Consider the following 15,126-nt stretch of genomic DNA (forward strand, 5'->3'; position numbering starts at 1 on the left):
TGAAGTTAGAGTGAAAAAGAGTTAGCGCGTAGTTTCATTTCTCTAACGAAGACAGCGATTACTTACTGTGTGACACTTTTAAGCTGGGTTGTCTGTGTAACGAAAAAAAATCCAAAAATGCTCGCTAATGTTAATGTTCCGTCGTAAAAAAAATAAATATCATGACATTTTATTAACAATTGTATCTACTAATGATTTAGGATAACATACAGAGTGTCTAAAAAACGTAGTTCTAAAGCGAAAAGATGAAAAATAAGCTGAAGGTTTTTACAGGACACAAACCATAACTTGAAAATAATATGGGTTATAATAATTACAATATGAATGACAGAGTGCTAATTTTTTTTGTGATAAATTATTTCTATAATTTATTTTTATGAAAATGAATTTGTCAAAAAATGAAATTAACACACTTTTCAAATAATTAATACTTTTAAAAATTGATTAATGCCCTTTTTTGAAAATACAATTAGTGAATCTTTTTTTTAATTAACGAATTAAAAAATTTATGTTTTTTTTTGTTGTGATTTTTAAATTTATCATTTTGGAAAGGAAGATGTTTCTTTTCTATTTTATTACTCCTCAGTGATTGAGAACACTTGCATTCGACGCATGCACTATGGCTTAAAAACGTCGCAAAGCAGGTATCCTCGTCTAACAGATGATACTACGCGCTACTCTTTTTCACTCCACCTGAAATATTTATCATCCTTAACAGCCAACAACCATTATTTGCAGCCGGATTCAATTAGGCAACCATATATGATAATAAATAGAAATAACTTTGCTTTCATTTGATATATAAGACTTGTACATATATGTAATACTTCTATATGGACAATTTCTATCAGTGGAAGTGATTCCGACTAAGGCAGACAGAATGGCAACGATTTCTCTATCCTCCGAGGTTCCAGCTCGGTTCTGCGCATTCTCTAGCATGCGCAGTATAAATAAAGTGTCTCGAACGAGAGAGAAAATAAAGATTGTCGCACCGTAACGTAGAGACGTTTTTCCCCATACAAACTGTACATATAGGAGTATTACATATGGGTTTGCAGCTAAGTATTTTCGATTTTTACTGATAGAGAGCTTCGCTTTATTTTTTGAATAAATTATATTAGTGCTGTACTTTATCGATTCTCACGTGATACTGGTCACATTGACGTAACTTTAGAAGCAAGCAGTGCGTGATTTTAAATAAAGCTAGTTAGTTGTGGTGCAGAAGCGAACATTTTCAGCATATTTTACTTTTTTATTTCTGTAAAGGAAAGAAGCTGCTGCGGCTCCAAATAAATATGAGTTTATGGTGATGTTGGCTTAACAAAGCACTCAGAATTAGTATAAAAAATTCTGTTCTGGAGATGAGCGACATTCTAGTCGGCCTACTGAAGTTGATGATAACCAAATCAAAGTCAAAATTCAAGAGGATCGTCACATAAGTGTTGGAGAGGTTGCGAAGAGGCTGCATCGCACACAACAATTGAAAAACACTTAAAATGTTTTTTGCTAGTTAAGAAGCTTGATATTTGGGTACCTCACGAATTGGAAGAAATTCATTTAATACAAAGAATCAACATTTGCGATATGCAGCTTAAACGAAATGAACCAGACCCTTTCTTGAAAAGAATCATCACTGGTGATGAAAACTGGGTCATGTACAGTAAGATAGTTCGAAAACTATCATGGAGCAAACACGTTGAACCACATTGAAAACTGAAAAACAACAAAAAAACCTCGTGCTGTCAGTTAGGTGGGATTACAAAGGTGTTTTTTGAGCTGCTTCCAAGGAACAAAACGATCAATTCTGATGTTTACTGTCAACAATTAATGAAACTGGATGAAGCATTCAAAAAAAAACAATTGTCTAATCGGAAAGGTTTAGTGTTCCACCATGTTAATACAAGCCCTCACATATCTTTGGCAACTCGTGGGAAACTATTGGAGCTTGGCTGAGAAGTGATGAGACATCCCCATACAGTATTGATCTGGTACCATATGATTACCATTTATATAGAAGTTTGCAGATTTCTTTGGATGGTCAAATGACGATGACCTTCAATCGCACCTAGTTCAGTTTTTTTGCTGATAAGGACCAGAAACTTGCTGAACTTCTTTGTTAAAAAAGAGTTTTATTTTATACTACAAAACCGAAAATACTTTGTCGCCAGCCAATAATATAATATAATTAATAAATGTACGTTATGAACTTATAAATGTATCGAAATCATTCCTGTTTAAACTTGACTGCGGAGACGTGCGGACAGGTGAACGAAATTTTTCCCCAAAAATAAATTAAAAATAGTAGCGGCCAAATTCTCTTAAACAACCTGGTAAGTATATTTTCCTAATTATAAATTTGTATGAAAATTTGAGTTTTAACAAAAAACGGGTGAGGGCACTAATACTGCAGCCGGATCTTAGACTATTAGTAACCTCACGAGGGGGCATATGATATGTTAATGAAAATGTCATTTTAATACAGACATTTTTAAGTTACTCTTTATCGCTGCTAAACGTTAATTATTGGACAATATCTATATCATATAAGAAAATAAACTTGGAACATAACGTAATACTCTGGTAAATAAATAAAAAAAATAAATTAAATTCATACATCCAGTGTTGACTGCAGTGATTTTTAGAATTAGATGTTTGTGTATATAAACTAATTATTAAGTGTCAAAATATATTTCCGTTTATTTAAATGAAAAATGTTCATATAATAAAATTTTACTTTCTTACTCATAGTAAAGTAAAACTACAGTATGACTTAACCTAACCTAGTACCCACGGTACATAAGTAAAAAGGAAGCACTCCCAATTATTTCAGTCTCAACCACCTCTATACTCGAATTTATCATATATTTTGAAAGAATTACATATTTTTATTGCACTGTTATATTCGTCATACTAAAAGTTTTACAAAAATCTTCGCTTGTCTAGGGCTTACAGCTTACAAACTCTTAAATTCCTCGCTTAACAAATACTGTAACTCAACCTATTTTCATCAAATAAAAGGTAACATATATAGAAAAATGCAAAATATGTTACAAATATATTTGCAGAAAGAAATTGAACTGTAAGATACATCTACGCATTACAATTTAAAAATATTTTGATGATTATAAGACAAGCAAATCTTAAAAGGGATTATAAATGCGGCAATTTACGATTATATAACTTATCACTCTAAAAACTAATAGGATACTTGCATGGTGTGAGAAAAAAATAGTTTATATACAACTTTTATTATTATATTTTTTTTATTCTTTGATCAATATTTATAGAGAAAAAATAATTTAAAATTCAAAAAATTTTTCGGTAGTTTAAACATTTCAATAAGGCCGTTATATTGCGTGACGTCATAGGTATAAAATAAAAACTGAACATATGATACAAAGCCAATACGGCAGTTATTATCTCGATTATTCTAAAATAAACGTTACTATTAAACTTTGATGAATCTTAAAAATGCTATATAAATTGTGTTTTGTGCCATTATGTAAAAATACCATGACTAAAACACCTTTGTTGTGTTTTGATCGTTTTGACGATTCTGCGAGATGTTATTATTTTTATTGCCAGGATCATTTTTTGGCTAGTAAGATTCAAATTTAACTTATTTTAATATTTTATAGTAAATTAGTTTATTATGCTCATAATTTTTAACGTGATTATGTAATAGTGTAAGAACTTAACCTATAAAAGGTTTATACACTATATTCTTATATATAGGAAAATATTTCATTCATACATAACTAATAAATAAAAACTATAGTATAACAGCAAACGCTATGTTACCGGCAACGATAACCTCGTTATCATCAAGCAGACAACTGCTCAATGTTTTTATTAAATCTATAACGTCACAACTGAAAAAGATTTAGAAACGTTTACTTATGTAGCTAAATTTGAAATTGAAATTTTTGCGATTTTTAATTAAACATTTAGATATTATTTTTTTCCTTTTGATTAAATATTTTACTTTCTGACATTATTTTATATCAAGAAGGTCATCAAGAATAAAATAAACAAAAAAATAAATACTTTTTAAAAAATGCCCTATTCTATCTATCCTATACCCTATTCAAAACAAAATTGTAGGACAAATGAGATGTCATAAGAATGGAAGAAGAACGATTCGTATAAAGCATGAGTTTACAAAAATATGGCAAGAAGATCGAATAAATATAAGATGGCAGGAAATAAAACGAAAGATAAATAATAGGAGAGAATGGAAACAGCTGTGGTAAACGGAGTCTATACAAGACTCCAACAAAGCTCACACTTGACAAGGTAGAAAGACATCAGGATTAAGTAAGTAAAAGTACTTTTCGAATAATGTTGAGAAAATACGCTTCTCGAATTAAGATGACAGTGCCACGCTGATGATACCAGAAACTACTTATTATACATTGCCATTGTTTTTGTTATGTTGTTGGTGGTGGAATTATGTTGGATAGCTCGGAAGAGCATCTGCGGTCAAACAGAATCAGCGACCTTTATTTTATTCTCTAAGCCGTCCAAGTTTTTGGTCAACTCTGGATCGCCCAAAAGTCGAATTGCTGTCTTCTATATTAAGTCGAAAATCCTCAGGGTATGCTTTAGATAGACGAATCTGGGCCTTATAGAGAATAAGAAGCTATTGCGGAGTATATAGCTTTTAGGTCTTCTTCTTCTGGTACCATCGCTACGGTTCTTCGAGACCAGTGCCTTCTTAACAGTTGACTGCCAATCCTTTCTGTCCTGAGCACGGTGCCTCCATATATAGCTCTGCAACGGATATTGATCAAAAGGCATCATCTCCATGTGTCCTAGCCACCTCAGACGCGTCCCTCGGATGAACGCTGCCAAATCTGGCTCGCCATACATCTGACTCAGCTCAGCATTCCTCCGGATCATCCACGCATCGTTCTCGCAAACAGGGCCAGAAATCTTTCGTAGGATTTTACGTTCCCAGCAGTTCAAAATCCGCTCACTTGTCGTTATAGTCCACTTCTCGCATCCGTATGTGGCTACGCGACGGGTAATTGTCTTGTAAATTGTAAGCTTTGACTTTCGTGAGAGTCCTCTAAACTTGAGCGCTCTCTGGACTGCCCAGAAGCAGCTTTTGCCTTGATCTGTATTGTCACGTCATTAGCTTCAGTTATCAAGGCCCCAAGATATTTGAATTGGTGGCACACAGGAAAGCAATGTTCTCTAGCTTGGAACGTGATTTGGGAGGTCGGGGTTCTCTCTGAGGCTCTCATGTACATAGAAAATAGCCGAATTGCTGTCTTCTGTATTGAGTCGAGCATCCTCAGGGTATGTTGGGAACCGAGCTCCAAATGTGTGAGCAATACTCCAAATATGGACGAACCTGGGCCTTGTAGAGGATAAGAAGCTGTTGCGGAGTATATAGCTCTTTGGCCTTAAAGAGGGCTCCACGTTTTTGTGAAACTGCCTTAGCTATTTAGGCAACGCGACTATGCCAGGGCAACATAAACACCCAAAGTGAATTTGAGGTAATGGTGATATTTTATTCTAAGATTTTTCCATCGATAACGATCTGCTTGAAACGGTCTTCGAGAAAGCTTCTAACCCAGTCGATGAGAGGGGACGTTAAACCGTACGATCTTATTTAGAAGGTTGTCATGTCAAACCCTATCAAAAGCTTTTGATATGTTCAGTGCGATTGCTCTGGATTTCCCATATTTCTTATATCTTCAGTTGGTGACATAAGCCAGGAGATCCCGGTTGATCCATTTTTATGGAAGCTGTTATTGATGGTCGCTGATATTAGCAGACTCGGGATAATCCAAGATTTGCTGGTTAACGACTTTCTCCAAGACCATGACAATGGATGGGACCAAAGCAATCGGACTGAACAATCTGCACTAGAGTTTTGTCTATATCTAATACTGGACTATTCTTATATCCTAAACATATTCTTCGACGTTTGAACAGCCCTTTTTGCTAGCCCGTTAAATCAAGAGTGACTAAAACTTGAACTCAAAAATTGAAAGTTCACCGACCAAGTAGAGTCTCTACATAATTGAGATTGTTAAGGCATTTTGTTAGATAATACTTTGGTTGAATCCAAAATCTAGAGAAAGATGATTTGAATGTACTTAGTTCAGTTTCAGCAGTTTTATCTTTAGTAAAGTAAAATTTCAAGTGGCTAACAAAATTTATGGTTTTGCTCCTTACTCAAATTACTAGCATCTGTTTCAAATGGGTATTCTGAAAAATCTCTTGAAATCAAATGACGATATAAGTATTCATGATTGTGATGTAACATACACGAGAATTATGATTTTATGTTTAATAAGTTATTATAATTTACTATTAATTAATAAAGATATGGAAACACAATAACTGGCGTTGTTAATCACACAACAGTAAGAGTAAAGTAGAAAATGTGCATTTGGTAGTGGATTTCAATGGAATGGTTGATTAGAATACAAAAAAAATAAATAGGTAGTACGAAATTTGTTAAGCGGGCAGTATATTTTATAGCGGTTTAATTAAAAGTAAAAAAGAATTGATTCAGATGAATTTACTCTAACATAAATAATTACATTACAATTTCCAATAGTGAAGTTGCACACATGAAATGTGAAACTTATTGCGTTTAAATGTAGAGCAATATTATATGCTTATTAAACGGACAAGGTCCGCCTATGTGATAAATTATCTATTAAATTAATTATATACAACGACAAACTGCACATATAATTTAAATATATTACATATACGAGGAAAATTTACAATTAGAGGTATTAAAAGATTGCAAACGTAGCAATTACTATACAAGTAATCAGAGTTTCTCAGACACTAATACACCAGCCGTCAATACAATAAATTATTTGTACTAAAATGTGACTAGCGACCCAACTCATTAACAAAACAACCAACAACTAGTTAAAACTTGCTAAAATGTACAGGTGCACTATCTTTTCTTGTTCAAAAAGGCTTTTTTGTGCGGTGTTGCTGGTGTGTGTGGTCTTGAAGTATGCGGTCTCTTTTTTGCCAAGTTACTATCCTGCGAACCGTTACAACAAGAACATAGTTTTCTAACACTTCTCCTGGCACCTCTGCCGCTAGGAGAATCTACATCTTCATCGCAATGCAATTCACATTTTTCATCTTCTTTGGCATGGTCAGTTTTATTTATGTGCAACACTTTGTAGTTCTCTTCTTCGCAATTACCCTTAGTCAGCTCAGTACAAACTATAGTATCTTCTGAGCTCGATACAAGTTCTCCAACATATTCATTAGATTTGATCCTTTCGCCTTTTTTTCTATTGCTATATTTGAACTTGTATTTATGCATGTTAGCTTCTTGATACATTTCGGGTGATATGGGCGAATTAAGAGTCACTTCAGACATTGTGGCGCATTTCGGTAGGAGAGTGTTATCCTCGCAGGAAGTTGTTTCTGTGGTGTTGCCGTTCATTTGTCTCGATTGGTATTCCAAAGCGGTTTCAACGGGTTGATATTCAACGTATTCAAACAAATCTGCACGAAGAGAACTTGAATTGTCGTCGTCACTAAACAAATTCATCGTTTCTTTTACTTCTTCTTTAACATCTGGTGCTTCCCTTTTAATTATGTCTTGAGAAGTTTGATCAAACGATGGGGAATGGTTTGAATCGAATAAAAGATCAGCCTCGGGAAACAGGTCACTTGCGCTAGGTTCGTCCACTCCCAAATCCTCGCATTCTTCAGAAAGAGATTTTTGAAGTCTCAACTCTCTTTCTATTGCCGCTTGTTTCTGCATATCGCTATCCATTTTCTGCGATTCCGACACGACTTTTTTGGTTTTATTCACGTAATACGTGGTGGTACCCCGAAAATTCTTTTGGTCACTAATAGGCTGAAAACAAAATGTCACATTAATAAAAATTATATATATATATATATATATATATATATATATTTTCTTAGCACAGTATTTAATAATTACATAATACATTAATAACAATATGAAATTAAATAGATTAATTAACAAATGACTGCAATTATAGTACTCAAAAAATAAATATAGAGTTTTAAGCCGGTGACCACATTTAAATAACTTGGAATGGAAATACGAGAGCCGTTTTCAACCGTTCTTCAACCTCCGATCGCTCCGTGCAGAAGATAGGCGGTCGGAAGAAAGCAGGCATGCGCGACTGCGAAGTTCTCGCACTATGCACTCCGCCATTGTTGACATTCAGGCGTCAGTCGGCATTGTGCTAGTCACGTTAACTTGTCCTCCATTATTGATGCATTGCGAAGTGTGATTCGTTTTCTACAGGCAAAAAGCGATAGTGCTGCATAAATCCATCGGAGAATGAGTCGTGTGGATGGGGAAACTTCAAGAGTGAATGGTGTCGAAAGTTTAAAGATGTGCTTGATTAAGGGAGCCAAGGACGCAAATCTGTCGTTTCAGATGACTTAGTTCAACGAGTTGACAGAATGGTTAAAGAAAACTGCAGATTTACCATTACTGCTTTGTTTCGGAATTTCCAGAAGTTTCAAGGTCTGTTTTGTACTCTATTATTACTGAACGGTTAGAATACATTGGCGGCAGCTTTCTTTGAAGAGAGTATTGAAAAGCTTGTCCACAGATATGACAAATGTCTCAATCTCTTCGGTTATTATGACGAAAAGTAACCGTAAGTGTACCAATCTTTTGGTAATAAAATTATTGTTTTATATGAACTTGTCTTTTATTTAAAGCCTATCGGAGGTCCTCGTAGAAAATACAGATAAAGATGCAGATATTACTAAGGGTGTCCCGCATAAGAGCCGATACAGAGTAGAAGCGTATAGGCAAGCCCAAAATTTGACAATTCAGGGAAATTTACCTCTATACCAAGTTGCATTCCTGATGAGTTATAGAGCCTCAAAGTAGGACCCAAAATTTCGGAAAAAAATTTATTTATTTGCAATCCTTTAATTTAAAAATACCAAATTTGGTACACTGTATGAGACTGTTGAGAACCTTAGAGTTTCACACAAATTTTTCATCTGTCAATATCATTTTCTTACCATGGATAATTTGAGTTGAAAACTATTTTTACTCTTACATTTTTTTTAAGTAAAATCTAGTAACTAAAGAAATGTTTCCAATAAAGTTAAAAAAAGTTAAGAGTTGACTATGAATTTATACGAGGCTTGTCCATAGAATACAGAAGTTTCACAATGAAAAACATGTTAATTGAAATTGAATAATACATGTTTGGAAAGCTTAGATTTCCTTCTATTTTTAGACATAATCGTCGTTCAGACCAATGCATTTTTTCATACGGTATACCAACTTCTTTATGCCTTAGTCGTAGAAGTCCACTGTCGCACCGCGAAAATAGTGAAATGCGTACCTACCAAGTGCTTCTTTAATTCATAAAGATATAGTAATCACTGGGTGCCAAGTATGGGGATGTGAGACAGTATTCCGTCCAAATTTGAGATCAGTGTGATACGGACGGTGAACGGATGCACTCCATTCGTAGCATACCTCTCCTCTTATTTTGAATCGCGCACCAAAAGTTCTTCAACGTCTTACAGTAGTGAATCCCATTAATTGTTGTGCCTGTAGGCAGGAATTTGCACAACAATAACTTTTTCCTGTGCCAAAAGACTCTCGTCATCTTTTTGCAAGAATTTACTTAAGCTTCTCCGGCTTCAGCAAGACAGTAGTGGATCCACGTCTTATCCCCAGTGACAATACAGTCCAAAAATTCCTCACTTGTTTTACTCGTAGGAATATGCATAACTACCATCATCAGATGAAAACCCTCATGTAATAAAAATCCTTTATATTTCCAACGTAAATTTAAGATTAATGTTTGGATCATCAAAACTTTTTGGATCTCCAATATCCAAATAAGTCGATTGAACGAGGGAAGAGTTGTCCTAAAGATTGATCTATCTGCTCACCGGTCCTTAATAAACGTGATCTACTTTGCCTAATGAGAGGACTACTTAGATCGTTTCAGACCTAGAGTCATAATTACTAATTTCCATTTTTTTACGATCACGGATTGATGACCTTTTGGGAAATCTATAAAAAGTCGTTATCCTACAAAAGGGCTTACCCCGCCCTTTTTCACCAGGTGATCACCTTGTTGACTGCCGTGCACTCTTATATTGTCGGATAACGTAGTAAGAAATTTCAAAACTTGTCAGTCATTCGTTCATTGACTATGTACTCATTGTCCAAGCGAGATAGCCCAAAAATCATCCTTTTATCCCATTTAGTCCCCGGGAAAAGTACGGCTAAACATTCGCGGTCGAATTTGAACGCTCGAAACCATTTGTTACCGCGCTTGAATCAACTATCCCCACCACGCCGCCGCGCCCGATCGAGGAAAATCGAGTGCTCCGCTGTCTTTTGTTAATTTTTATCAAGGATGGATTTCCACAAGATATGTGATTTTTCATGTAATGATAGTACTTTAAATAAAAAATTATGATTTTTTTCACTTTTCCGGTCTGTATCTCCGTGGTTTTTCAACGAAACTCAAATTTTCTAATTTTTGAATAGCTTTAGTACATGGAAGATGACTTGAAAAATTAATTAGATATTCAGCTAAATGTGATATAATTTTTTATTGTAATATCCTGCAAGATCCTTTTTCTACTGATTTGTTAGTCTCTATCACTATCTTTACCTTTTCCCCGTTATGCAGAAAATCTTCTTTATTAACTGGCAGCTCTGAAGTATGCGACCTTGTAGTATCTGAAGATTTACGGTATCTGGGGGTTGTATGTGAAAGCATCGGACCATTTGAAGAGCATGCAGTTACCAATACGGATTGCATCCTCTCGCAACGTTTTGCTTCTGTAAGTGAAATGAAAAATAGTACTGCAAACTAGGTGAATATATATATATATATATATATATATATATATATATATATATATATATATATATATATATATATATATATATATATATATTTGTTTAGAGTACGAGCTGATTTCATTATCACTGTAATAATTGATTTAGGGTAAACATTGCATTTAGGGTGTGGGGACAAAAAATACGTACATCTTTAGACAGCTTAGCTTAAGTAAAGTAGACGTTGACAAAGAATGTTTATGTTTCTCCTTGTCAAATGCACCAAGTTATTTTCCTAACAAGTGCGGAAAGTGATACTTTCCCGCACGCGACTGCAGTTATTCCGAACGACGCGGAGCGGAGTTCGGGCAAGCGGTCAAGTGCGTAAAGATACTTTACGCATTAGTTAGGAACATTATTTTTTCTACGACCGTATATACCATTTTTCAAAAATTATTTTATTCCAACAAACATAATAATATATAAAACTAAAAACTACTTAGTATTATAAATATTAATATTGAATTCGTTGCATTCTGTAGACTGTATTTGGTTTAATGTGGTTTAATTTAGAAGAAGATTGTACTTATTCGGTCACTTCCAAGACGTTTTGAACAACTTTGACGTTTTAGTAACAATTACACGCCTGGGTTGTCATAGCAACTGATATCAAACCCGGGTGGTTTGATAGTTATTTTGACACTCCTCTGAAGAATGTACAAGGTTATATAAAAAATATCTTTATTATTTTATATTTTCAAAAAATTGAAAATACTACCAAAAGCTAGAAAAGGTTTAAATTTTATTTGATGGACTATTTCGTAAATATTTATTTACCTGTAGTAACAATAGTTATTACCTCCGAAGTAAAAAAATATCTAATAAGGTCAAATTTTGCTTAATTTTACTTTCCCGCACTAGTGCAAGAAAGTGACACTTTCAAAACTAAAATGCGTGCGGGAAAGTGGGTTAAAACGCACGGTCGTAGAAAAAATAATTATCAAGTTTTATGAACAAAATCAAGATCTGAACAAATCGATCACGGTTAATTACTATGTAAGAATGGGAATAGCCAGACAAATAACTTAGTGTGCGTTTACATTGGCGATGCTCAAGCGGTGAGCGTCGAACGATGCCGCTTTTGCGATGTCAACGCGCGCATAATGAATTTGGTATCCAAACGATTATTACTTATAGAAAGTACACGACTGCGAAGGCTAATTTTAAAGAAAAGGTAACCTAACCTACCCTAAACTAAGCAAAAAAATACAAGGCGTTCATGAACGTAATAGAAGTAGACATTCCAAAGGGTTGGCCTGGTTTGAATTTCCGATATTAATAAGTCACGAGTCATTTTATTAAAACTAGAACGTATATATTGGTCGCACTTCGACTCCATACTGAATAAAAATATAAACATGAGCGCACCACAAAGGCGATGCCGCTCAAAAAAACAAACAAGACCGAAGCTCGAGCGGCACGATGCGTTGAGCGATAGTCTTTTGCAATGTGAACACATTCATTTAAAGTCTATAACCAGAAAGATTTCTTAACACCGCTGGAGCGGCATCGCTCAACGCTCCTCGCTTGAGCGTTGCCAATGTGAGTGCACACTTACGATATATATCTGCATGTTGAGATTGATATTTCGATTGAAGGAAAGTCTGAATCAGACAGAAAAGCAAAAAATTGCAAAAAAGAGAAGCTTTGGTTAAAGTTGCTCACTTAAAACTAGGATAAGAAAATCATTAAGAAATATGTAAGTAACACTTTAAAGGAAGAGAATGTAGTTTTAAAAATCAAGAAAATCGGCACACAAATATTCTGAGAAGCAACAAATGGAACATAAATCAAAATTCAGATATCTCAGTGACGAGTTTTCGCCCGCTAAAGGTTTGAAAATCACTATCAACTACAAGTCATATTTTACTTTTGATGGAAATGAAGCGTCGGTCCATATGTATGGAATAAATTCAATTTTTGTGTTATTTTTTACTATGTGAAAAAAACATGAAACAGGTCGATTTTTATTATTAAATTGACAATTTACAGTATAGAATATTATCCTCCTCCAGCAGCCCCTCTGAATTATAAGCACTCCGTGCTTATAATTCGAAAAATTTGAATCAGAAATGGGGTAATGTGGATATTAGTCCTCTGTTCGGCAATATAAAGTTTTTTAAATTTGGTGCAATCATAACTAAGAAAATTAATTTTTCAAATGTAAAATTTTGATGTTCAAAATGACAACCATTCACTTTTTGACAATAACCGAGGAATTCTCATACAACATTTTGTATGACCTCAGGGGTTATTTTGTTCATTTCTTCCGTTATCCTTACTTTGAAATCAGCAATATTGTCTGATCTATTGAAAAATTCTTTAGAAATAATCAGGTATTTTCGTATCTTTTCTGCGGAACATCAGGAAAAAATCTTTGAAGATTTATCCGAGATTAAAAGAATAGACATTTTAATTATGATTGGTTGTGTAACAAAACAAGAGCTCAAAAGGAGGTTTGTGAAATTTTTAATAATAAATACCCTGGTCAACACGTTTCGTAGTCTACAGTTAGCAAAATTGACAAAAGTTTCGAGAAATTGGGCATGTAAAAATTTTTGAAATGTTCAATTTACTGATGAAAAAAAGTTAGATGTACGTCTAGAGATTGAGGAAAATTCGCATAAGACAACTCGATAACTTGCCGCCGACGATGTAAGTAAATCATCTATTTTGTTATGCATAAAGAAAAATACCACCCTTACATAGTTCAGGAGTTGGAAGAAGATGATCCTGATAGAAAGCAAGAATTCTGTGAACTGATGATGGACAGATTGAACGCAGATTTGCATTCATTCATAAACAAAATAGTTTTTTCTGGTAAAGCGATGTTTCATTTAAACGGAACAGTTCACAAACAGAACTGTAGATATTGGAGCAGAGAAAATTCTCACTGGATGTGTGAGACTCCATTCAATGTCAAAAAAAGTGAACGTGAACGATCTATTCACTACGAACAAGACGAAGCTCCATCGCATCGAATAGCCAGCTAGATCCTCCGATTTGACTCCTCTGAATTACTTCTTATGGGGTTATTTACAATCTAAAGTATATTTTAATAGACCAGACAATATTGCTGATTTAAAAGTTATAAATAACGGAAGACATTAACAAAATAACCTCTGTGGTCATACGAAATGTACGAAAATTCCAAAATTGCCTCTGTTATAGCCGAGAAGTGAATTTTGAACAATTTATTCAATTGTAAGGTACATTGAAAAATACATTCTGAATATTATGCGACATTATTATCTTCATTCCACGTAAAGTTTTGTGATAGAGACATTATTACATCTTAAAAATTTATTTTCTGTTATGATTGCACAGTGGCTCAACTCAGGCACTCAGGCCAATTGATCGTTTTTGGCGAAATTTAAAAGGAAACGTATATTCTGAAGGTTGGGAAGCAATTATACATGAAGCATTAAAAAACTGAACTATGAGCAAACTTCAGATTCAGTATTTTATAATTTATTGCAACAATTAAAAACAAAAATTAGGAAAGCGAGCCGACTGGGTGCTTATTCAGTTATATAACATGTGTTTGAACCATTTTGCAAATAATTAAATTAAAATAAAACGGATTTTTGCCCTCGCGCCCATACTTACCTTTCAAGTTAGTTGCAGATGTTACATTGATGATAGTTTGTTCTGGAGTAGTTCCTTCTTGTTTGATGGTGGATGAAGTAGTAGCAATAACCGAAGTTTCTACAGAGTTGATGACGGTTTTTTGATACGTTTGATATATTTTTTCATTTGAATTATCAGATTGCGGAGACTCTTCTATTTTAATATCAACACTATCACTAGAAATACTTGTGCTACTATCAGGTTGTGTAATATCGCTATTATCTTTGGGTTCTTCCTTTGGATGGGAAATTGTTAAAAGTAATTCATTACTTTCTCTGTCGTCTCCTATTTTTTTGAGAGTTAGAGGCTGACCAAGTGCTACAGCGGTAGCAACAGAATTTGACGGTAGAATTACAGGTTGTTGGTTAACGCCAGTTAAAGTTTGTGAGGAAATGGGTTGAATTGTTGAATATTTCACTGCAGAAATAGCTCCTTTCCTATTTTGGTTTGTAAAACTCTGGAATAACAGCATGTTCTGGCCTGATCTTGCCGGTACTGTTGCTAGAATCTTACTTCCACCTGATACGACCGCTATTTGTTGACCACCTTCATACAAAAAAAAATCATCATGATAAAAGTTGGGCGAGATTAAAAAATTTGCGAAACAAATTAAACTTACCATTTAA

At 34.2% G+C, this 15,126-nt stretch overlaps 1 protein-coding gene across 1 annotated transcript in view; it reads right to left on the reverse strand.

The window, feature by feature from the left end:
* Positions 1-6,612: 6,612 nt before the first annotated feature.
* Positions 6,613-15,126, reverse strand: part of LOC130451063 (uncharacterized) — a 67,700-nt gene continuing 59,186 nt past the window's right edge. The window contains exons 12-14 of the mRNA XM_056789862.1: positions 14,480-15,046; positions 10,641-10,810; positions 6,613-7,858 (exon numbers count right to left, since the gene is read on the reverse strand). Coding sequence (XP_056645840.1) covers positions 6,932-7,858; positions 10,641-10,810; positions 14,480-15,046 — 1,664 coding nt within the window. The 3' untranslated portion in view covers positions 6,613-6,931. The remainder of the gene's footprint in view (positions 7,859-10,640; positions 10,811-14,479; positions 15,047-15,126) is intronic.

The sequence above is a fragment of the Diorhabda sublineata genome, chromosome X (genome assembly GCF_026230105.1).
Source record: "Diorhabda sublineata isolate icDioSubl1.1 chromosome X, icDioSubl1.1, whole genome shotgun sequence".
Classification (NCBI taxonomy): Eukaryota; Metazoa; Arthropoda; class Insecta; order Coleoptera; family Chrysomelidae; genus Diorhabda; species Diorhabda sublineata.